Below are 25,090 nucleotides of genomic sequence, written 5' to 3' on the forward strand. Positions count from 1 at the left end.
GAAAAAAAGAGAGTCATGGACTTCATAATTTGTACTGAGTTTAAGTGGACAGAAGTTTCTAAAGTATTGGGGCTACATTCTGGTGAAAGTAGCAAAACCGTAGCATGTACGGTTGTTTTGGTAGGAATTTTCAAAGTTTTTAAATTTACACGCTTATTGTGCCACTTATTGCAAAGTTTTGTGATTCTTTGCACATTGGAAGTATGATGTCCTTGGAAAAAGAAGAAGAAATAAAAAGAAGAACATGCAGGATAACCAAAACATGCAATGCAAATTCAGACAGCACATTGGAAGTGTCACGGTGATATTAAAAAGTTACCATGGGTTAGACTGAAACCTGGGCGGCTGCAAAAATAAGGAAATATGTGGTCCTGTCCCTGTTTCTGTTTGCATTATATAATTATAGGTGTTTTGTGTATCTTGATTTATTTCAGATCATGACTTAGCTGCAGAGTTCTCCTCTGTCAAAGCCAACCTGAGTGAGCGTCTCCAGATCAGTGATAACAAGTCTTTGTCCCTGACTGAAGAGAGAGACCAGCTGAACTCCACCCTCATTGAAGTCACCAAAGAGCGGGATGAGCTTCAACGTTTGTACGAGCGCAGTGAGTCTTTGCATGTTTGTCTTATTAGATTGATTTGTGTATGAATGAAACATTTTGAAGTGAAAGAAGTTCGTAGATTAAGATACCATTCATTCTCAAGTTAAAATGTATGTTTTTAAAAAGTCCATATGATGGGATACTAGTAAAACGGTCACTGCATTGCTGCAATACAGCAGTAAAAAAATTAAGCCCCTTCACAGTCGACATGTGATGTGTGATAAAGTGTGACATTGCAGCCAGGGTTGGTTATAATGTAGGCAGTGTCAAGAGAAAAAAATAAGTTTCTATGTGATCAGTAGATGATCTGATAATGTCACATTTGAACTGTAAAATCTTAAAGCCCCACAACAAGCTGTTAGGTGATTCTGATCCTCTTGTGTCCTGCAGAGAAGACATGTCCCTCAGGATGGACAATGTTCAGTTGTACCTGTTACCTCCTCTCCACTGAGTCTGGTTCCTGGGAGAAAGGCAGAGAGGACTGCAGAGGCAGAGGAGCAGATCTGGTTGTAATAGACAGTCCTGAAGAGCAGGTAATATGTGTGATTCATTTTCATCTTATTTCCTGTGTCATTCATATATTCAGATAACTGTATAACGTGGTCTCTTCATATTTACCAGACATTTCTCACTGGATTAACCCCAGATGCAGTTTGGATTGGTTTGACCGACAAAGAGGAGGAGGGCGTCTGGAAATGGGTCGATGGAACTCCAGTGACTCTGGAGTAAGACTTCTATTTTTTTTTTTTTTTTACTGCATATTAACTCATTGAGTGCCGCGCTCCTTTCCAAAGTTTTAGTCATGTGTACCGGCAATTTAGACCATTTTTGACTTTTTATGTAGAGCCATAGTGTATTCTATATTATTGCCACCAACACATACTGTAGCTCAATTGAAAGGTTTAACTTTATGCTTCAAATGACCACAAACCGTTTGTTTCTACGTGCCTCCGTTCCTGAGAAAAGTCAAGCTAAACATGGCTGGGTTTCACCAAAATCCCTCCTTTTTTTCTAGAAAAGGAGATAGAGCGTCTTTTCTGAAAGGTGCTCTGTTTGTGCCTGTCGCTCTTCTGACACTCGTATTTCTGGATCAAAGGGCTCGTATAAGATAAATATACACAATAATCGTTGTTCTATTCACAAAACCACCATCGGGGGCGGGGGGGGGCGCCACTAAACAACAATAACACAGACGCACCGTGCCGTGTCACAGCCTCTTGCCGCGGAACGTGAGGGTCTGTCGGCCACAGCGGCTCGCGAACATCGGTCCCGCCGGTGGTCGCGGTCCTTCTGTGGTACGGGTCGGTGGTGCCGGTCTGCTTTGACCCAGAGACCATCACATTTTACCGCGGGAGGACTTTGGGGAGGACACGGTGTTGCTCCAGATGAAGACCGGGCGGGACAGGCGGCTGAGAGCTTCCTGTTTCTGCTCCGAGCAGCTGGAGCAGCTGGAGCAGCAGCGCAGGTGAGAGCGGAGCAGCTGCTGCATCCACATGCAGAACTCCGTTTGCAGAAGCCGAGTTATGATAAAAACTTCCAGATCATGAGCTGTCATGTGACTTTGATCGTCATCTATTTCAGTTCTCCTCGTCGTAGAGTCCCCAAATTTACATATAATGTGTATTAAAGTGTCTATTTTCATAATTTAAAAAAAAAGCAAAAAACGAAAAATTTCGTTTTTGGCACTCAACGCATGGGAACAAAAAACGAGAAATTACGTGGTTGGCACTCAATGAGTTAAATCCAACAATGTCTTTTCATGAGAATAGTCATAAGGCAGCTCCCTAAGCACCTTGATGCTTTCACACAGGACAATGCAAGTTGTTGCAGTTTGCACATACTGTACTTTTACAGCAGGTGGTGTTAGAAACATCCACTGCTGTAAGGTCCTTGTTATTCACCACTGAAGCAGAAAGAACTTACAGTAGAAAAATCAGGTTAGAATGTATTGAGAACAACAAAGTCTAAGAGGACCTGGAGACTGAGCTATGACTCCTCTGGGAAACCAAAAGTTAATATTCACTTATTGCCAAACTCAGGTGACATGCATCTTAAGTTTTAGGGCTTGAACATAAGGATGTAAGGGAGGTTTTAAGGAGTAAAAGATGTAAGGACCCTTTTTGAGACCTGACCATTTATTATTCCAGAAAGTAAATGGTCTTTTTGAGGTTCCACGGCATGCACAAAACTCATGAAACTTTGCAAACACATCAGACCTGGTAAGAATTTACATATTCTAGAGGTGACCCGTGCTTTTATTATTCGCCACAGAAATTGCTCTCACTCCAACACACATTGTCCAAAAACACACACATGGTCAAAGAGCCCATTCATCGCCGCAGCTATTAGCATGTTGGGCGATCTTGACATTCTCAGATCGTCCCAAACGCCCTCCCAGAAGATCTATCGCCGGGGGGGGGGGTTGCCAATCGTCCTTTCAATCGGATCGGATCGCCAATCGGCACAACCCTAGCAGCTATACTACTTGGTTAGGTTTGGGGAAATCTCATGGTTTGGGTTAAAATAGTTCACCACATGAACCACAGAGTTTGAGTGCTCCAATGTGATTCAACAAAGTCATCCAGAGGAGCCTGAAACATTTACAAGACAAACATGATGTTCTTCTTACCCTGCTAGGTACTGGGGTGCAAACCAGCCTGATGATGTAGGTGGAGAGGACTGTGCCCATATCAGGGGTGACGAGAAGCGAGACTGGAATGATCTGCCATGTGGTGCGTCCTTAAGGTGGATCTGTGAAAAGATGGCTGCCTAGTGTTTGCTAGGATTATCTAAAGCTTTAGTTAAAACTGCTCTTTTTTGTTTGTTAAAAATGTGGGTCTGTCTCTTTGTTTTACTCTGCTGAAGTTTGGATCTATGTAAACAGCTTCTCAACATTAAAAAGCATCGAGAGGTGATGTGAAAAACGATTCAACCCAGTGTGTTTCTTCAGTTGTCAGACTTTTCACTGCACAGCTTCTACAATGAAATAAAGGTTTATCCATTTCAAATGGTAAAAATATCAGTTCATAATAAAACATGTTACACTGGCGAACAAGACACCTGCGATTACACTGCCATTAAACAGGATAAGACGATTACTGTTACTGTTACTGTTACCTAACCCTAAAGTCCGTGCATCAAGCAGTGACATGCAGGTTCCACTCTCCAGGGAACTTTTTTTCCTCAGATGCCTGTGCATTTGAAATCAGTCCATCAGTCAATCTTAGTCACTAACAAGTAATATGAACGGAACGGAAATTAGAAGGAGCTTTGAGCTTTCAGCAGTGCAGCTCCTTCATATGAGGAAGTCTGACTGATAGTCAACAGAATAACCCATCTGGTTTTGACAATGATATTTTAAGAATGAAGGTGCTGTGAACTTGCAGTGAAACACTCACACAGCATGCACCAAACAAGCACTACTGTACGTCCTCTCGAACATCGAAGGACATGGTTACTGTGTGATTTTGGTCAGTGTCTAATGTTTCACGTGTCTTTGCAGAAAAAAACATGTCCTGCAGGATGGAGGTTGTCAGTTGTGTCTGTTACCTCCTCTCCACTCACTCTGCCTCCTGGGCTGAAGGTAGACAGAGCCAGAAGAGCACATCTTATGATTATAGACGGTCCTGAAGAGCAGGTAGCTGCAGGGCTGTGTCTAAATACTGCAGCTTCTACCTGTCAGTGGCATTAGCTGTTTTGAACAAATTAAATATGCAATTGAGCTCTCAGCAAAATCTCAATGTAGGAAGGAATACATGGGCTCCATAAAATGCATTGCCTCTTTATAAAAGAAAAGTTATTTAATTTATGTAACTGTACACCTTATCTATACAGCAATGGTTGTCAAGACGTTTGCGTTCTTTTTACCTGAATACACTGTATGCATCCTGGAAAACCTGGGAAATGCTTGATAAACCTTCCCGTCTGAACTGTAAAATGTCCCGAGTGTCCCTGGCTGCAGCCTGCAGGGTAGGACGAGGGTCAGTGTCCAACGTTAAATAATGTGACAGTGGTGGTCCTGTCACTATGCCTCCAATTGATCATGTGCCCTGCTTGGCCACAGAAATATCCCTTTGGGTGACTGGTTAGTGCGCATGACTATTACCCAGGAGACGTGGGTTCAAACCTCGCCCGGGCCCTCGCTTTGTCCTGCCACAATAAGTTACATCTTAACATTTGCTGCTTTGTCACCAATTCTCCAGACTAATATGAAACCTTTCTCAAAATTCACAATAATTGCAAATACTCTAAATGGTCAATAACAGGGAACATTAACTATAAAAACTTTTTTTTGTTTGTTTTTTCACTGAATAATAAATCGAGTTCATAAATTTCCTCTTGTAAGCAACAAGTTTGAGCGACAAGTTTGAGAACTTGTCACTTCCTCAATACTTCAAATAAACGACTGAAACCATCAAGATTTTGGTCATTTTCATGTCAGACCGTGCTGCAGCTGATCCTCTGTATCGTAGTGAGCATCAATGGACGAAATCTACGTCAACATTGATGATGTAAAGCTGGACAAGTTAAACATTTCAACCAATCCCACAGGTAAGAGCTGTAAGTCAGACAGAGCAGAGAATCAATGTCTGTTATCATGTGTGACTGTTTTTACTGACTGGTCTTTTCTTGGTTCAGGTCCCACCAGCTCTGAGAGGAGATGTCATGGAGCTGTCGTCCTCTCTCTGAGTCTGCTGAGTGTTTTCCTGCTGGCTGGACTCATCGGCCTCGGTGTTCACTGTGAGTCTGCTTCATTCAGAACTTAAAGGTTAAACCTATTATCCTGCAGTGGCTCCAAGACCTCAGTGCACTGCAACTTAAATATATACTGCAAAAATATATACTGTATAGCTGCTGCTCAGCAATGGTCGGGGCCAGGAAATTTAAGCAAAATTAAGCAATTTGAAAGTGAAAGTTCCAAAGTTGATTTGTTAGGAATTTGCTGTAGTGCCGTCATCAGGACTATTGTCTTGTGTTTCCAGTCGAGGACATTTGGCATGGGATTGGATTTTTGTGAAAAGTGGGGGTAGATTTCTCATATGGAAATGTTGCACAAGCTGAGGCTTGAATGCACAATCTTCAACAATAAGGTTTACAGTTTTTGAAAAAAAGCAGAGTGATGGACTTCATAATTTGTACTGAGATTAAGTCGACAAAAGTATTGGGGCTACATTTTGGGGAAAGTTGCAAATCTGTAGCACGTTGTGACAGCCAGGCTGTCCACGCCCTCATGTCCGCCCTCTGTGCGTTGTGCGGCGCCGATTCGTCCCGACACTAATGGCGCCGGTCTTTTAAATCTCCGCCTCTGCCACTGTGCGGGTTGAATGACAGAGAGTGGGTCTCGGTGGAGGAAGGAATCCGCTCAGGCCGCAGTGGTGAGGATTAACGCTCACGTTAATGGGAGGAGATCCAGAGATCCGGAAGAGGATCATTTTAGGAGGAATATTGACACGTCCTTGGAGTAGAGTAAATCTGGCTTAGGACTGGACTTTTGTGCAAAGTGTGGTGATTTTTCATGCAAGAGAAGTAGGATTTCCTTGGAAGAAGGAGGAGGATGGCAGTGACACAAATACACTACAAATTCAGAAAAGACCTTCTTCAATTTGTCAACAACATGCAATGCAAATTCAGACAGAGCACTGGAAGTGTCAACGGGTGATATTAAAAAGTTACCATGGGTTAGACTGAAACCTGGGCGGCTGCAAAATAAGGAAACATGTGGTTCTGTCTCTTTTTCTGTTTCCATGATATAAATGCAGGTGTTCTGTGTGTCTTGATTTATTTCAGATCATGGCTTAGCTGCAGAGTTCTCCTCTGTCAAAGCCAACCTGAGTGAGCGTCTCCAGATCAGTGATAACAAGTCTTTGTCTCTGACTGAAGAGAGAGACCAGCTGAACTCCACCCTCATTGAAGTCACCAAAGAGCGGGATGAGCTTCAACGTTTGTACGAACGCAGTGAGTCTTTGCATGTTTGTCTTATTTAGATAGAAATAAAGAAGTTCATAGACTAAAGCTTCAGTTGGTAACAATTATTCAGTCATATTTGCTGGAACTGTCAGTATATTCTGATGGTCAGACATTAAATGGGTAATTTAGGACAAAAGCCAACTCCTCTGGCTCCACCTACAGCTTGTAATCGTATTTACCGAAATCCATCCGACCGATGTTTCTCCTCCAGTCAGGTAGCGGGAGCAGGAGGAGCAGCCAATCGCCGCTCCTACACATCGTAGAAAGTGAAAGTAAAGTCCGCGACTTGGTCCGACATTTCGGGGGGATACACCGTCAGCTCCCTCTTTTCACTTCTGTCAACCTCCCTCCCTCCCTCCACACACGCAGACACACACAAGAAGAGTGTGTTTCATGGTGAGGGAGAGGTGCCATCGTTTTTGAGTCTTCGGTTGCTACGGATCAACTGGGGCTTTAGGATACCATTCATTCTCAAGTTTAAGTGTATGTTTTTAAAAAAGTCCATATGATGGGATACAAGTAAAACTGTCAATCCATTGTTGCAATAGAGCAGTAAATAAATAAATGAAGCCTCTTCACAGACAACATTATATACCGTACTTTTTGAACTATATGCCGCTACTTTTTTCCCCGCGCTGGTGTCCCAGCTCTCGTCTCTGCTTACCGCAAGTAGGCTACCATGAATCCTACATAGTGGGGCTTTAAATGCCTTTACACAATAAGCTGGTAGGTCATTCTGATTCTCTTGTGTCCTGCAGAGAAATCATGTCCCTCTGGATGGACAGTGTTCAGTTGTTCCTGTTACTTCCTCTCCACTAAGTCTGGTTCCTGGGACAAAGGCAGAGAGGACTGCAGAGGCAGAGGAGCAGATCTGGTCGTCATAGACAATACTGAAGAGAAGGTAGTGTGTGTATGTGTTGGGGGGGGGGGGATTTTCATCATTGATATATTCAGATAACTGTATAACGTGGTCTCTTCATATTTACCAGACATTTCTCATTGGATTAACCTCAGATGAAATTTGGATTGGTTTGACTGACAAAGAGAAGGAGGGCACCTGGAAATGGGTCGATGGAACTCCACTGACTCTGGCGTAAGGCTTCTAATTTTTTTTTACTACATATTTTATCCAACAATGTCTTTTCATGAGAATAGTTGTACAGCAGCTCCCTGATCACCTTGATACTTTCACACAGGATGATGCAAGTTGTTGTAGTTGTTTTTCCAGCAGGTGGTCTTAGAAACATCCACTAAGGTCCTTGTTAAACACCACGTGACACTTTCTATGAAGACCACATGAGTGAATTCATAGTGAATTATAATGCACATCAAAGTCATCCAGGAGAGCCTGAAACGTTTACATGATAAACATGATGCTCTTGTTCCCTTCTAGTTACTGGCGCAAAAATGAGCCTAATGATGCAAGTGGTGTGGAGGACTGTGCCTATGTGAGAGCTGATGAGAAGAGAGAGTGGAATGATGCAAACTGTAATTCGCCAATGAAGTCAATCTGTGAAAAAATGGCTCACTAGTGTTTGCAATGATTATGTAGAGCTTTAGTAGATCTGTTCTGGTGTGTTTGTTCAAAATGTGGGTATGTATCTGTGTTTGGACTTTGCTGAAGATTGGGTCTATGTAAAGAGCTTCTCAACATTAAAAAGCACCTGGAGGTGATGCTAAACATGACTCAACTCAGTCTGTTTTTTAACTGCACAGCTTTTTCATCATACTCTGTCTGCGTTACGGTTTATCTCCAACTGACGGCTCAAACCCTCACCCGCTGGATGCTTTTGCTGCAGAGCTGAGAGACCACAAATCAAATGAAAGTTACAAGCTAACATGACACCAGACATTTAAGATAGATTAACTTTGAATGCAGGTGTTTGATCTGTCTTGATATCAGATCATGGCTTAGCTGCAGAGCTCTCCTCTGTCAAGCCAACCTGAGCATCTCCAGAAGTCTTTGTCCCTGACTGAAGAAAGAGACCAGCTGAACTCCAACCTCATTGAAGCCACCAAAGAGCGAGGCAGAGTTTGGCCGCATGCAGTGAGTCTTTGCATGTTTGTGTTTGTTTTGTTTCGGTTTATTTATGCATAAAGCAACTGAAACATTCTTCATTCTTCCCATCCCGGCTGGTCTGTCTAGCAGCTCCCTAAGCAACTTGATGCTTTTGCACAGGTTGATGCAAGTTGTTGCAGCTTTCTCCTCACCATGCAACAGGTGGTGTTTAAAAACATCCAGTGCTGTAAGGCCCTTGTTAAACACCACTGTGAGTTTAGGAAAGAAGAATATAGATGTGAGATAGTAAAAATGTTGACACATGATTATCATGTGGAGAAGTCTGCTGTTTGCAATATGCAACCTCACCACTAGATGTCACTACATCTTACATACTGAATTGCAAAAATAATTGAACACACAGAAACATAACATTACAAAGCAGAATTATGAAGTTTACCCAATACAGTACCTACCCTAAAAAGTCCTGAATTTAGTGTTCACTAATAACTTAATTAAAAAAAATAACAATACATTAAAGCATGTTTTGAAGGTTGGTGCATTAACTCACTTACCATTGAAATGATGCAGTGACATGAAAGATGACACTACTTGGACACTGGTAAATAGTGATGAAGTTAAAATATCTAATCTGTATGATGAAGTTAAAATATATAATCTGTATGATGAAGTTAAAATATCTAATCTGTATAATAACAGTTTAAATGGATAATTTGACATTCAAATAGACAGAGATTGAAATTAAATTCACCTTTTTGCTTAGTAATTTAGTTGTTTATATTTTATTTTACCTGCAAGCTCATAATTTTCATTTGGTGTTTGGTATGATATAAAATGAAAAATCTTGACATGACGGCTGGACTTTCAGATGCTCCCACATGCTGGAGCTTTGTAACACTGCTGATTTGCCCTGTGATTTTCACCTAAATATGAAAGGAGGCTGACAATCAGTTCTGATGATACAAGTCAGTGGTCCTGAAATGTATGTTTCTCTTCTATAAGAGGGTCAGCTGTAGGACAGTCTGATAGGACAAAACTCTCGATGGTTTCAGTTGTTTATCTTAAATTGTGAGGAAGTAACACAGACATTCTCAACCCAACCACTTAAAACAGGAAATTTGTGAACTTGGTGAAAAAATAAGTCTGTGGTTCTTTAATGTTAAGCTACAGCATTTAAAACCTCAGTGTCATTTATTTTCACATGTTTGAATATGCTGGAGTTTGGGTATTTGAACATGAATTGATTAATTTGAACAACAGTTTGTCTGCATGGCAAGCAAGATGTTTTCTTTTTCTTTTTTCAAGACACTTTTATTTATACACTGCTGTACGATTTTTATTTACAATTATTCACATTTCAGTGAACAAAAATAAATCACAGCAGTGCACATGGCCTACATTTTGTCCACAATCTTGCCAAATATGTTAAGCAGTTTATCCATCTGTTCAGCATTTCTTACAAGATTTCTTTGCTCAGTCTGATCTCTCTCCTGCTGCTCTGCGGCCCTTTATCCCCGATCAGCCTCCAAAAACTCAAGTACCTCGTTCCTCTTGCTTTTACGTTTAGTACTGGGAACTTTTCCAGGACTTGGTGCCTCCCTGGCTAGGAGACTGCGGATCTGCTAGTGGAGGGCTGGGGGGTCAATGAGATACACATTTCGTGTAGCGCATTTTTGACAAAGAAAAATAGAGAGATTTGAATACATTTTTTTTATTTTTTATTATTATTTAAAAGGGACAATACACATTAATAAACATCCGTACGTGTGCACAAATGTAAATACGTCGGAGTTAGCAACTTGCTAATTTGCATCCGTAGTCCCTTGGCAGGTAATACACAAACAGACAGAAATACACAAGAATTATACAGTGATTCACAATCATATACACATTCATACCTATACATAAAGTGCATGTGATCTATAAAGTGCCTGGTATAAAGTGCCAGATTCTAAAGTGCAAGTTTAAAGCAAAAGTAAGTGGTCCGGTCGTTTTCGCTAATGCTGCGTTCCAGGCAGGCTTTTGAAATCGTAAATTACAGCTTCAAGTCACAACTTACGACTTTGTAGCGTTTCAGGCAACCCACTCGTGTTTTTCCGACCTGTTTTACCTGTGAAAGTCACTATAACGGCCACTCGTAACTTCCGACCGGTGAACTCGTACCAGATCGAACTGGTACCACTTCACGGTCGGAAAAATACGAGTTTCCTTGAACGCACCATAACAGTCCTCGTCGCTACGTCGCCACATTCACGGCGTCCCTTGGCTGCACACACAGCCCTGCATGCCGTTCTCTCTCCTCATTGGATAAAAACTGTAGGATACGATAAAAGTTTTCTCCTCGGCTCAGAGCAGAGCAGAGTGACTGACAGACCCGTGTTTCAGTCCAAACACTCTATGTAAGTGATTGCTGTCGGAAGATATAACTATTTAAGACTTATATTAACACAAATATATCACTTACTTCTGCTTTAAATAGATAAAGTGCAAGTCTAAATGGATGGATCCAGAATGTGATGGCCCACACCCGCCGCCTGGGGCGGACCAAGACATTGGAGACTACAGTAGCAGCAGTTATATAAGTGCCATTCACACACATACTTACAGAGATAAATTGCAATATAGAAAAATAAGACAAATGCAGTGCATGCATACATACGTATATGTAGGCATGCACTGCACAATAACAAGAAAACCAGACGAATGACCACACAAAAAAACTAGGCAAGTGCAGTGCACGCCTACATATGTATGTAGGCGCGCACTGCGAAGATCCCGCCTAGTCATGATTACAGACTTGGTTTGTTTTAAGCCAGTTTTTGAGGTGGACCTTGAAAGTGTTATAAGTGGTGCTTTCCCTTATTGTGCACGGTACATTATTCCAAATATTACAACCCTTAACCGATAGAACAGATTGACCAAAAGTTGTGCGTCTGAGAGGTGCTTCTGCCACTGGTAGCTTTACATTTTATATATTCTTTCAACGGAGGAGGTGCAAGTCCATTGAGCGTTTTATAAACAGCACAAGCATACTTAAAAACTTTAAAATTTCCGAAACTTAAAGAGGTTGTGTTTCTCAAGGATATGACAGTGGTGAAAGTACATACACATAAGATGCTTTTCCACCAGATCACTGCCGGGTGACCTTTTACCAATTTTCAGGAACTAAAAGGTTCCTGTGGCCCATTTCTAGGCAAATCATTACCAAAGAAAATGTAGCCTACTAGAAGGGGAACTATGTAAGTCTGGTCGCTTTTCCAGGTTTTTAACAGGTACCAAAAGAAGCGACCACATTACACCAATCCTTGCTGCCCTTCACTGGTTACCTGTGAGTTTTAGAATTGATTTTAATATTTTACTGCTTGTTTTTAAAGCCTTAAACGGTCTGGCTCCTGCCTATATTGTAGACATGCTGACCCCCTATGAGCCAGACCGGAGCCTGAGGTCCTCTGGTAGGGCCCTCTTACATGTTCCCAAAACTCGCTTGATCACTAGAGGGGACCGGGCTTTCGCTGCCCGGGCCCCTCAGGCAGGCAGACTCAGTGTCCTCTTTTAAATCACTTCTTAAAACTCACTTTTATCGTTTGGCCTTCTTAAACTGATTCTCTTTTACTATTGTTGTGACTCTTTTAGTTTTTATTCCTGTATTTTAATGTTATTTTACTGTTGTGTATTTTAATCAGCACCAATCGTTTTATTGTTAAGCACCTTGTAACTTTGTTTTGAAAGATGCTCTACAAATAAAATTATTATTATTATTATCCTGACCATGTTCATTTGTTTACAAAGAAGCAATCAATAGAGTCACAACACAACACAACATATCATATATGATGTTACAATGTGTATATTTGTGTAGTCTTGTCTGTCACAAACAAGCAGTGTAGGGGCTTGTTACTCCAAAAAGTAATATACAGATTACTCTCAAAAATAAAAATAGTAATGCGTTACATCACTTGATTACTCTCTGGAGGAAGTAATTAGTTACATTACTCGTTCTTTCTACTTATTCTATAAAATTGCTTGAGATGCATAAGATGGAAAGAGAACAAAGAAGGAGTGTTCTTAGGCTCTTTACCATTGAGCCAACAGGCCATTTCTTGAACAACCAACAATCAGATGATATCAGTGTCCAATGTTGTAAATAAAAACAATATATGATGATGACAATATGAGACACTTGGCAGTGCAAATATTAACTTCCTCAATGTTTAACAAACAAGGTTTCGTGCAAACAAGTACAAACAAATATTAACTTCCTCAAAACATTTATATCAACATAACCATTAATAAAAAAAGACTGGCCTTACCAACACAGTGTAGAGGAGACACACACACTGAGGAGGTACTATGAAGAACTCAGCTGTGATGGAAAAGGACCTTGTAACGCCGCATTATGTAATAACGCCGCATTATGTAATAATGTAATAAATCTTCAAATCATTATGTAATGAGCTGGGCCGATTAGAGCTTTAACTGTGTAGTGGAAAAGGGTGCAAAGTAAGAGCAACTGGTAGATTATTATTGTGAGTCTGCCCCAATACTGAAGCTGTGGCGGCAATAATTTAGGTGTAAAAAATAGAAAGGGTTCAACCCTAGTATGAACCCTTTTTCAGCTTTCACAATAGTTGATAAAACTTTTCACCGTCAATACCAGAGAATATGAACTGTAAGGAACTGTAGACTTCTGATTTTTATTTTTTCACGGAGCTTCACCAATTCACAAATTTCTTGTTTAAACTGGTTGGTTTGACCTGTTACTTCCTCAGAACTGAGGAAATAAATAACTGAAACCATCAAGAGTTCAGTTATTTCATGTCAGACCGTGCTCCAGCTGGCCCTCTCTGTTGTAGTGAGCATCAATGGCCACAATCTTCACCAACAATGTTGATGATGCAAAGCCTGACAAGTTCAACATTTTATCAGATCCCACAGGTAAGAGCTGTCAGTCAGAGAGAGCAGAGAATCAATGTCTGATATTATGTGACTGTTTTTATTGACTGGTCTTTTCTTGGTTCAGGTCCCACCAGATCTGAGAGGAGATGTCATGGAGCTGTCGTCCTCTCTCTGAGTCTGCTGAGTGTTTTCCTGCTGGCTGGACTCATCGGCCTCGGGGTTCACTGTGAGTCTCATTATCCCGCAGTAGCTCCAAGACCTCAGTGCACTGCAACTTAAAAAAACAAACGACAAAAAAACAAAACAAACGACAAAAAAAACAAACCAAAAAAAACAAACATAAAAAGACACAAATCTACTACAAATTCAGAAAAGACTCGACTGAAACCAGCACAGCTACAGCACGGGGCAAATTAAGGAAATATGTGATGCTGTCCCTGTTTCTGTTTGCATGGTATAAATGCAGGTGTTTTATGTGTCTTGATTTATTTCAGATCATGATTCAGCTGCAGAGTTCTCCTCTGTCAAAGCCAACCTGAGTGAGCGTCTCCAGACCAGTGATAACGAGTCTTTGTCCCTGACTGAAGAGAGAGACCAGCTGAACTCCACCCTCATTGAAGTCACCAAAGAGCGGGATGAGCTGCAGAGCCTCAGTGAGTCATTACATGTTTGTCTTACTTAGATTGTTTTGTGTATAAATGAAACATCTTTACCTTCAAAGAAGATCAAATATTAAGATACCATTAATTCTCAACTTTAAAAAAATATTTTTTTTAAAGTCCATATGATGGGACACTGTAAACGGTCACTCCATTGCTGTATTATAACGGTAAATAAATGAATGTAACTTCTTCACAGACGATGTGATAGCTGCAGAAGTGTGATACTGCAGCCAGGGTTGGTTATATTGTAGGCACCAGTATAAAGAATAAAAATAATCTTGTATTGATGACACACTAAAAATAAAAAAAAACCCTCAATTTGACAAATTGCATGTTGTCAAATTAAATCTGGACAGCTACAAAAATATGGAAACATGTGGTCCTCTCTCTACATGATGTGAATGTAGGTGTGTTATGAGTCTTGATTTATTTCAGATCATAGCTTAGCTGCAGAGCTCTCCTCTGTCAAAGCCAACCTGAGTGAGTGTCTCCAGACGTCTTTGTCCCTGACTGAACAGAGAGACCAGCTGAACTACAACCTCACCAAAGAGCAGGAGGAGGTTCAACGTTTGTCTGAACACAGTGAGTCTTTGCATGCTTTATTCATTTATTTATTTATTTTGGGGGGGGGGTTCACCTTTAATGGACAGGATAGTTGAGAGAGAGACAGGAAATGGGAAGCAGAGAGAGGGGGAATCACATGCAGGATAGGGCCGCTCGACGCGTGATTCGAACTGGGGCCGCCTGCAGTGAGGACTATAGCCCCAACATACTGTATGGGGCGGGTGCTCTACCAACTGAGCTAAACACCACCCCTGCATGCTTTATTTTTTTCCTATTTAGATCGATTTGTGTATAAATCAGGCATTTGAACTCAAATAAATGTAAGTATTAAGATACCATTCATTCTCAATTTTAAGATTATGTTTTAAAATTGTCCATTTGATGGGACAGTAGTAAAACTGTCACTCTATAGCTGCATTATAGCAGTAAATAGTTTTGCAAGATATTGCGAAAGTTTGTCTTTTTTTTTCACCCATCAATTTGACAAAATTCATGCAGTGCAAATTCAGACAACACACTGGAAGTGTCACCAGGTGATATTAAAAAGTGACTATGGGTTGGACTGAAACTGGCAGCTGCAACATGGGGCATAATATGGTAAATGGTAAATTGTCTGTATTTATATAGCGCTTTACTATACCTGAAACGATACCCAAAGCGCTAATAATAAGGAAATATTTGATGCTGGTGTTTCTGTTTACACGATGTGAATGCAGGTGTGTTATAAGTCTTGATTTATTTCAGATCATGGCTTAACTGCAGAGCTCTCCTCTGTCAAAGCCAACCTGAGTGAGTGTCTCCAGACGTCTTTGTCCCTGACTGAAGAGAGAGACCAGCTGAACTCCAACCTCGCCAAAGAGCGAGAGGAGCTTCAACGTTTGTCTGACCACAGTGAGTCTTTGCATACTTTATTTGGTTCCTATTTAGATCAATTTGTATAAATCAAACATTTTAAGTCAAATAAATTCAAGCGTTAAAGGGCAACTTCGGTTTTTTTCAACCTGGGCCCTGTTTTCCTATGTTTTTCTGTATATGTGAGTGATGGATAACACTTTTATTGAGGTGGCTGCAGTATTGAGCCCGGCAGGCAGCCTGCAGCCCAGCTAACGCTCTTACATGGGGCAAGTGGCTCCCGTCAAAGTTCGCGGTATAAACAGGCATTTTTTTTCAAATTGACAGGCTCAGATAGTTACAATGAGTGTCCGACAACATACCAGACCCTGTGGTCGGCACGGCCTCGCTGAAATTGTCTGCCGCGGCGCTGGAATCTTGATTGAAACTCAATGTAGGCTACGGTATGGAAGCTCAGCGGCGCTGTTTTCAACTGGTTCAACTCGACCGCAGCAGGAGGGGTGTGTTTGATTTCAGCTCCGGGCCAGACCGCAAGATGCCGTTGATGCGCGGCTTGCTTGTGTACCTGCGGGGGCGGGGCTCATTGGGGCTCATAGACTCCGCTCCGTTCAAACCTGGTGCTGAGTGTAAACACACCCCACCGGCACAGAGTGTGAAGAGAGAGAGAAGGAGACGGAGACGGAGAGCTGCAGCTACAAAGGTGGCTGTTTAACCCGGATAGATCTCCATGGTAATTTATTATTTATGTTCAGAGTTTCATCCTAAAATCAGCTGTAAAAACGCGGATGTTACACTATTACAGCTGGCGGCACCTTTACCTTGCAGTGGATGTGGATCAGGACGGGGCGTTTGACCGGAGGGAGAGATACGTATCCCTGCGGCCGCCTCAACCCAAATTTTGGCCAGAAAAAACCCTGAATACGTTAATTTCTCCTTTCTAGTATGTTGTCGGACATTCATTGTAACTATCTGAGCCTGTCAGTTTGAAAAAAAATGCTCGTTTACGGCGAACTTTGACGGGAGCCACTTGCCCCATGCAAGAGCATCAGCTGGGCTGCAGGCTGCCTGCCCGGCTCAATACTGGAGCCACCTCAAAAAAAATATTATCCATCACTCACATCTACAGAAAAACATATGAAAACAGGGCCCAGGTTGAAAAAAACCGAAGTTGCCCTACTATTGATTCTTATTTTTAAATTTATGTTTTTAAAAAGTCCATCTGATGGGACAAGAGTAAAACTATCATTATAGCAGTAACTAGAGAAACTTAGCCTCTTCACAGAAGACATGTGATGTGATGTAGCAGCACATCAAGTGGGATGCTGCTGCCAGGGTTGGTTATATTGTTGACAACTGTGTGAAGAAAAAATGAAGGTCCTAAATAATCAAGCATGACAAATTCAGAAAACAGCTTCATCAATTTGACAAATTACACTGGAACTGTCACCAGGTGATATCAAAACGTGACCTTGGGTTGGACTCAAATCTGAGCAGCTGCAACACGGGGCAAAATAAGGAAATATGTGGTCCTGTCTCTGTTTCTGTTTACATGATATGAATGCAGGTGTTTTGTGTCTTGATTTATTTCAGATCATGGCTTAGCTGCAGAGCTCTCCTCTGTCAAAGCCAACCTGAATGAGTGTCTCCAGAAGTCTTTGTCCCTGACTCAAGAGAGAGACCAGCTGAACTCCAAACTCAGTGAAGTCACCAAAGAGCGGGACGAGCTTAGTCGGCGTTTGTCTGAACTCCGTGAGTCTTTGCATGTTTGTCTTATTTAGATTTGATTTCATCCTAGATTCTCGAAAGAGGTTGGTAAAAGGTAATTCCAATATCCGATTGGAATGATCTCCTCCTTTTTTGCGTTCTATTACCTCTTTTCATTGTTTCAGGATGTCATACTCCTACTTTAAAACAAATTGCTCATGTTTCTAATTAATTAATTAGTTAATTAATTTTTATTCTTTCTTTCTCCATTTTTGTTATTCTTACTATGTTTTTATGTTCACATCATTGATCCTTGTTATTCAATATTTCTATTCTGTATGTAAGACATATGTGGGTAGGGGTGGTGTGTGGGAGTTTGTGAGCAAGATGTCTGTATTTGTCCTATGTTATGTATGTCTATAATGTAATGTAGTGTATTGTTGTCATGTGTTCTATGTCTGTCTAGGGACCCCTTTGAAAATGAGATGCTACATCCCAAGGGGCTATCCTTTAATAAATTGAAATTCAAAATAAATTTGTGGATAAATCAAACATTTGTAGGATACGTAGGATTAAGATACCATTAATTCTCAAGTTTAAATGTATGTTGTTGTTGTTTTTTCTTAAGTCCATATGATGGGATGCCAGTAAAACTGTCACTCCATTGCTGCATTACAGCAGGAAATAAATAACATGTGATGTGATGTTTAAAAACACGTGTGTCACACTGCAGCCAGGGTTGGTTATATTGCAGGCACCAGTGTGAAGAAAAGAAGAAGTTCCTATGATCAGATTTTTTTTGTTTTTCTTTTTTTTTAACCAGTTGGTAGGTCATTCTGATTCTGATTCTCATTCTGTGTCCTGCAGAGAAAACATGTCCCTCTGGATGGACAATGTTCAGCGGTTCCTGTTACGTCTTCTCCAGTGACCGTCGTTCCTGGCACAGTGCCAGACAGGACTGCAGAGGCAGAGGAGCAGATCTGGTCATCGTAGACAGCGCTCAAGAGCAGGTTGTGTGTGTGATTAATTTTCATCTTCTTCCCTCTTTCATCGATTTGTTCAAATAACTAATGTGGTTTCTTCATATTTCCCAGACATTTCTTTCTGGTCGGACCTCAGGTGACATTTGGATTGGTTTGAATGAAGAGAGAGAAGGCGCCTGGAAATGGGTCGATGGAACTCCACTGACTCTAGCGTAAGGCTTCACTTTGGTTTGAGTTTTTTTCAGTGGCCTGTGGTCAGGACAAGCAAACCAGTACCAGTAAAAAATAAATACAGCTATAGGGACCTGGGCACTTTCCTGTTGGCATTAATCTTGTAAATTGCTGCCCTCTTTGGCCTCAGTCTGCAACCGTCTTTTGTCATTGACCATGTTGCGTTGACAAAGACTGAAACACATCAGGGAGGACAACTAACACTACTCACAAAAAATAAGGAATCTTCAACTTTTAGTTGAAATTAATGAAAATTGTAGTTGATGGCATGCTACTGTACAGTGATATAATACAATGGAAGTAGGGCATTTAAGCAGAAGTATGGAAAGGTAATTTCCAAAACTCAAAGAATGTATTGAAACAAAAGCTACCAGCAGTGGTGGGTATACCACAACAAAGAATGTCAATATTGACATTATTTGTTGTGTCAATAAGTTGTCATGTGGCCAAAGGAAGTCCACTTCTCGTATTGGCCGCTCCTGTCATCACTTCCAGTGTTTCGTTTCTTGTTAATTTGTTTTCTGAAATGTTAATTTGTTTCATGATGCGTGAAAATTAGTGCACATTTTTATCTATTCTAAACGTCCCTTGAACTATCATTTTAATGCTCTTATCAACATGGAAAAGTGGATAGGCTTGCTTTGTCCAAATGATTTTATTGAAAACAAGTAGTGTTATATTTCACACTAACATTCTCACTTTGAGCAGTCATTCACATTTGAAGCAAAGTCTCGCACAATGTAACACTATATCAATAAACGGATGACAATAAATACTTAGTCACAAAAACATCCCCTTTGAAACCGCAGAATCGTTAGGAGAGAAAGAGAGGCAGTGAGGAGGATGACGGTGCTTCAGAGGCTGAAAGTTTTGACTCATCTGATGGGAAAGATTATGAAAAAAAGACAAGAGTTCAGACTTCAGCCTGCTCAGACAGCAGGGCCACAGCTCATACGTTGTCTGTTTTAATCAATCCTGTAACACATACAGTTGACCGTGGTACCGGCAGAGTGACAGACAGGCTCATTGTTAATGTGGAAGAGATTACAGCTGTTACTTCCGTCCCGACAGTGACTCCCGACACTTAAACCTGAGTTGCTTCTATACCGAAAAACTTGTCAAACTGTAGAATGTGTTAGAGACTAATTCATCTGTCTAACCATCATAACTGTAAACACAGCTGATTGATCAAAAAATTACCACCAAATTAGTGAATTTACTTTCCGTCATTGAAAACAAGTTTTTGAATGTAACTCGGATTTTTTGCAGCTCTGATAGGTCATGCATGCTGCTGACAAAGTTAGACATACCAGACTTCAGAAGTCCAGCAGATATTCATGACTGTCTGACCGTGGTTAACTACTTCAGCTTGACATCATAGCGTGATCCCATCCCAAGACAGCAACGCTTTTGTTGCACGCGGAGAAGCAGAAGGCGGCATCTAGTTGTGGCGGGATGAAGGAGGGCCCGGGCAGGGTTTGAACCCCAGTCTCCCGGGTAAGCTGGGGCGTGGCACTGGCTACCCCTGAAATTTGATTGGCCCCCTGACGTGCCCCCCCCCCCCCCCCGCCAGAGTTTTGGGAGAAAAAAAAAACTCTAAACGCTCCGATAAAAGCAGTCCATTATTCCGCTCCAGCACTTCTGTCCCATATGAATAGGTGACTCTGGTTCACACTCCAACACAGTAGGTGGCGGTAAGGCACCTTTATGTTGGTGCGCTGCCCGCCAGAGAAGAAGAGCGCCCGACTCCAGCATGCACAAAAACTACAGCGTGTGTGTGTCTGTAGGGCTGCCCGCGACCAAAGACCCCCGTCGGTCCCCCGTCGGCCACATTCCGCCATAGTAACTCTCACACAGCTTATTAACTTGATTAATAATAATAATAATAATAATAATAATAATAAAGATGCACTTTCCATACATTAAAAATGTAGCACAAAGTGCTTTACATGTTTTAAAAACAACCCCCATCCCGCCCTACCCCACCCAAGGCCCCAACCCCAGCACATACAAACACACACACACACACACACACACACACACACACACACACACACACACACAAATAAAATTGATCTTAAAAACATGTGGCTGAACACAGAGGAGCCAGGTCAGGAAACGCTGTCACAGGAGGCCGTCTGCACCAGGGGCCGCCCACAGCCCAGGCCAGGACGTCTCCACTCGGGCGCCCACCCAGCTACAGGCCAGCGAGGGGCCCATAGCAGCACGGCGAAGCACTGCCATAGGCCCCCCACCAAGCCCAGCTGATGTTCGCCACGAGACAGAGACATCCCAGACACGGCCGAACGCAGCCCCCAGCGCACACAGCCCCCACCGAGGAAACACTGGAGATATTGAATTGTGATATTGTGATATTGACTGTGACCCTATCTGGCCCCCCCCCAAGAAAAAAAAACCTAGACACGCCCCTGTGGGTAAGAGTCAGCGCGCATGACACTTAACTTATTATATATTTCTATAAATCATAATTTCTCTCACAGACAAACAACACCAGGAGGCAAAGAAGAACTAGCTAGAAATGTTTTAATGTCCAGACCTTTGGAGCTGGCGGAAAACCCTGGTCTCACCTGAAATAATCCAAACAAGTCGTTGCAGTTTATCATCATCATACAACAGGTGTAAGGCCCTTGTTGAACACCAGATAGTGAAGAGGGCGATTGAATCCATAGAGGGAACGGATTCTGTTGGACAAATGGGACAAACATCGGACCAGAACTCCAGGAGACTGTCAGTCCAACAGACATTATCCAAACTGTTTAATGCTTTTACTATTTGAAAGAAGTCCTGTTCAGAATCAGTCATAGTCATAGTGCCCCCTTGTGGCAACAGCAGACACATACAAAATCAAGGGCCTGTTGATCACCTACAGACTTTAATTAAATACATTGGTTTGGTTTGGGACACAAAACTACTTACTTAGGTCTTTAAAAATCTCACAAATTGGGTTAAATGCACTCTTTCACCACATTAGTTTAGTTTATTTAAAGTGCAAAATCATTACATTAACAACAGAGTTTGAGTTCTTCAATTTGATTCAACAAAGTTATCCAGAGGAGACTGAAATGTTTACAAGATAAACATGATACTCTTGTTCCCTTCTAGGTACTGGGCTGAAAATGAGCCAAACGATGGAGGAATTTTCTTTTTCAAGGATGAGGACTGCGTCCACATCAGAGAAGAGGTGCAGAGAGACTGGAATGATGAGGATTGTGACAGGTCCTTTAAGTGGATCTGTGAAAAGACAGCTGTCTAGTGTTTGCTATGATTATCTAAAGTTTAAGTAAAACCTGCTCTTTTATATTTGTTAAAAATGTGGGTCTGTGTCTGTGTTTCACTCCGCTGAAGTTTGGCTCCATGTAAACAGCTTCTCAACATTAAAAAGCACCAAGAGCTGATGTAAAAAAATATTCAACCCAGTGTGTTTCTTCAGTTGTCAGACTTTTCACTGCACAGCTCATACAATGAAATGCAAGTTTATCCATTTCAAATGGTAAAAATATCAGTTTATAATGAAACACGTTACACTGGCTAACAAGACAGCTCTGCGTTTACACTGCAATTAAACAGGATAAGACATGGTGATGGCAACACAGTTTGTTGACGGATATTCTAGTTTGAAGATTACAAAACAGCAGTGTGAGGTGTATCCCCCCAAAAAAGCCACCTTTTAAAATAAAATAAAAAACTAAATACAATGCTCATTAAGAGAGACGGCGTCACAACCCCGCACAGTTTCTCACCGAGAAAAAGCAAACTTTTTTTAACAACGTTTCATCATCTTCCATCTCTGTCAGTCAGCCCCTTGTTTAGCTGGATGGCTGGGTGGGTGCAGAGCAGCGCACCACTCAGAGGCGCATTGCTAATGAGCTACTGGTGTTCTGCAGAAGGAGAGCCCTGGGATATGGCACAGGTTTTGTGACTTTGGCTAAAAACTTCATAATCACAATTTAAAGACCACAGAGAATGCTTTAAAATAACAGAAACGGATGGTTGAAGGGGGTCTTTAAGATGATCATGTGTCTGACTGATTAGCTCTGCCTTGACCCTAAGGTCATGGGTTTAATTCCCATCCTCACGGAGATGGCACTTCCCTGGCAGCGGCCCCCATGGCACTCTAAAAAAAAATTAAAGGAAATTTTCTACTATTTTCTATTCATACTGCACTTAAGAAGTTCTCTTAAGGCATTATTCCCACAATCTAATTGAAGACTCTTGGACACTCTTCATCTTTCAGCTGATGAAAGCTGACGCATAAAAAACTGAGTTTCACTTGAGTTTCTAATGGATTATTTTAACATTCAATTGTCTATGAATACAAAAGGCTAATGTTCCATACTGAAACTGATACCGTCAATGAATGTGTGGGGTGTTTCAGTGGTTATCTTTGTTTATCTCAGACTGTCCCTGCTGTTGGCAGGCTTCAGATAAATGACATTCACTTCCCCACAAGACTGTGACACCTTTAAAGGGATAGTTCAACATTTTGTCAAACTGGCCCATTGCCATAATCCCTATAGTTTTAGGAGTAGGTTCGTTACCATTCATTGTCGGTGCAAGCTATTTTTAGAACGGCGGAGCAGAGTTGCGAGCTGCTTGTAGCAAGGAGGAGGGTGAAAGGAAGCAGGAGATGACATCACTGGTAAGGAGGAGGAAGGGAGGTTAGAAATCAGACCACCTGTGAGAGTCTGGGAGGCGGGAAAATCAAACAAAGGAGAGACTGAAAGGAGGAAGGAGGTCTGAACACAAGAAGTGAGAACAAAAGGAAAGGAGGAAAAGAGTTTAAAGTAAAAGTGAAAAAAAGACTTTAACTGAGGAAAGCTGAGGAATCTGTACGTGGACCCAGGACTCGGGAAAAGGAACTGAATCCCTGGAGCAGGCGGATCTGTCACTGCTTGGACTCAGGCGTGGCTTTCTCTCCGGGTCGGAGGACAACCGTGTACCCCTGTATCAGCAGATAAGTCCCCTTTACCCCAAACTCTCCTGGCTTCTCCCTGTCTGACCTGAGAATTACTCCTGCTCTCTCTCTCCCTCTCCCTCCCCTACCTGAAACACACATGCCCCATCTCCTACCTGCTCGGAACTGGATTCTCTTCCCCTCTCCCTCCCCCACACACCTACATGCACACTCCTATGAACTGAACTGAACTGAACTGCATTCACTCCCACACTCCCTCGCCTTCCCCGGAACGGACTGGCCCCCTGAAGACTCACATACAAACCCCTGTCCCTCCCCACATACACCCCTACGCTCATACATACACACTCTTGGACTTCATTTAAGCAGAGACTTTATTTAAGGAAACAGTCTGCATATTTACGTTTAATTTAAGTTCTGTGAATTGACTGTTTTACCTCCTGATTTATCCTGCTTGATCTGATTAATTCGATTAATTCGTTAAACTGTTTGATGATGATGATGATGATGATGATATTGATGGCTGTCTGAGAAACAATAAGAATCTTTACTTTACCATCCTTAACCTCCTTGAGTTTGATGTGTTTGATTTTTGCTGATTATGTGATGTGACTTATGTAGCAGGGAAGCGAGCTGCTGGGTTTTCTCTCCCTTAGGAAGTAATCGTTTAACATAGAAATCTTAATATAAAAGTGACAGTCTGAACTTACTATTCTTGCTGTCTGGCGCCCAACCTTTTATTCTACTTAGGGAGAGGCTTCTACGCTACATGCTCAGAGCTATACTCTATGGAGGCTAATGGGATTTCTTGGTTTCCTTAATCAAACTCATCAAATACACAATCCAACAACTCCAAAACGCTCTCGTTGACAAGTTGTGACCTGAGTTGTTTTCGAGGCAAATGCAGCTGCTTGCTGAAAAACTGCCCTCGACGGGAACGTGCATCAGTGGTTTTGCATGAATTTACCTTGAAAACAACTCAGCTCCTTCATATGAGGAAGTGTGAAAATGACCCTTCTGGTTCTCACAATAGATATTTTAAGAATGAAGGTACTGTGAACTTGTTGCAGTGAAACACTCACACACAGCATGCACCAAACAAGCACTACTGTACATCCTGTCTAACATGAAAGGACATGGTTACTGTGGGATTTTGGTCAGTGTCTAATGTTGGACGTGTCTGCCGAAAAAACGTGTCCCACAGGTTGGAGGTTGTCAGTTGTGTCTGTTACCTCCTCTCCACTCACTCTGCCTCCTGGGCTGAAGGCAGACAGAGCCAGAGGAGCACATCAGTATCTTATGATTATAGACAGTCCTGAAAAGCAGGTAAGGCTGTGTCTAAATATTGCAGATTCTCCTTGTCAGTGGCATTAGCTGTTTTGAAAAAAAAAAACATGGTCTCTAATGAGAATATTGTAACTTGACATAAAATTCAATATGCAATTGAGCTAATAAATTAGGTCCATAGAATGCCTCTTTTTAAAAGAAAAATAGATATTTATGAAACTGTATACCTAATATGCATCCTGGAAAACCTGGGAAATGCTTGATCAATTTTCCAGTCACAGACATTTGAACTGTAAAATGTCCCAAGGGTCTCTGGCTGCAGCCTACAGAGGAGGACGAGACTCAGTGTCCAACATTGAATAAGGACATGTACACTCACATTTACTGCT

At 41.7% G+C, this 25,090-nt stretch overlaps 2 protein-coding genes across 2 annotated transcripts in view; both read left to right on the forward strand.

Moving 5' to 3' along the window:
• LOC146960857 (uncharacterized) overlaps window positions 1-25,090 on the forward strand; it is a 56,189-nt gene that overhangs the window by 25,358 nt on the left and 5,741 nt on the right. The window contains exon 5 of the mRNA XM_085771994.1: window positions 13,977-14,135. Within this exon, the coding sequence (XP_085628120.1) occupies window positions 13,977-14,135 (159 nt within the window). The remainder of the gene's footprint in view (window positions 1-13,976; window positions 14,136-25,090) is intronic.
• On the forward strand, window positions 4,981-8,313 carry LOC146960858 (CD209 antigen-like protein C). The gene is made up of 6 exons (XM_085771993.1): window positions 4,981-5,150; window positions 5,238-5,339; window positions 6,387-6,554; window positions 7,325-7,467; window positions 7,556-7,659; window positions 7,960-8,313. Exons 1-6 carry the CDS (start codon window positions 5,081-5,083, stop codon window positions 8,096-8,098), a joined length of 726 nt encoding a protein of 241 aa, XP_085628119.1. The 5' UTR covers window positions 4,981-5,080; the 3' UTR covers window positions 8,099-8,313.

The sequence above is a fragment of the Trachurus japonicus genome, unplaced genomic scaffold (assembly GCF_045865225.1).
Source record: "Trachurus japonicus isolate A0001 unplaced genomic scaffold, Traja_1.0 AP029896.1".
NCBI lineage: Eukaryota > Metazoa > Chordata > Actinopteri > Carangiformes > Carangidae > Trachurus > Trachurus japonicus.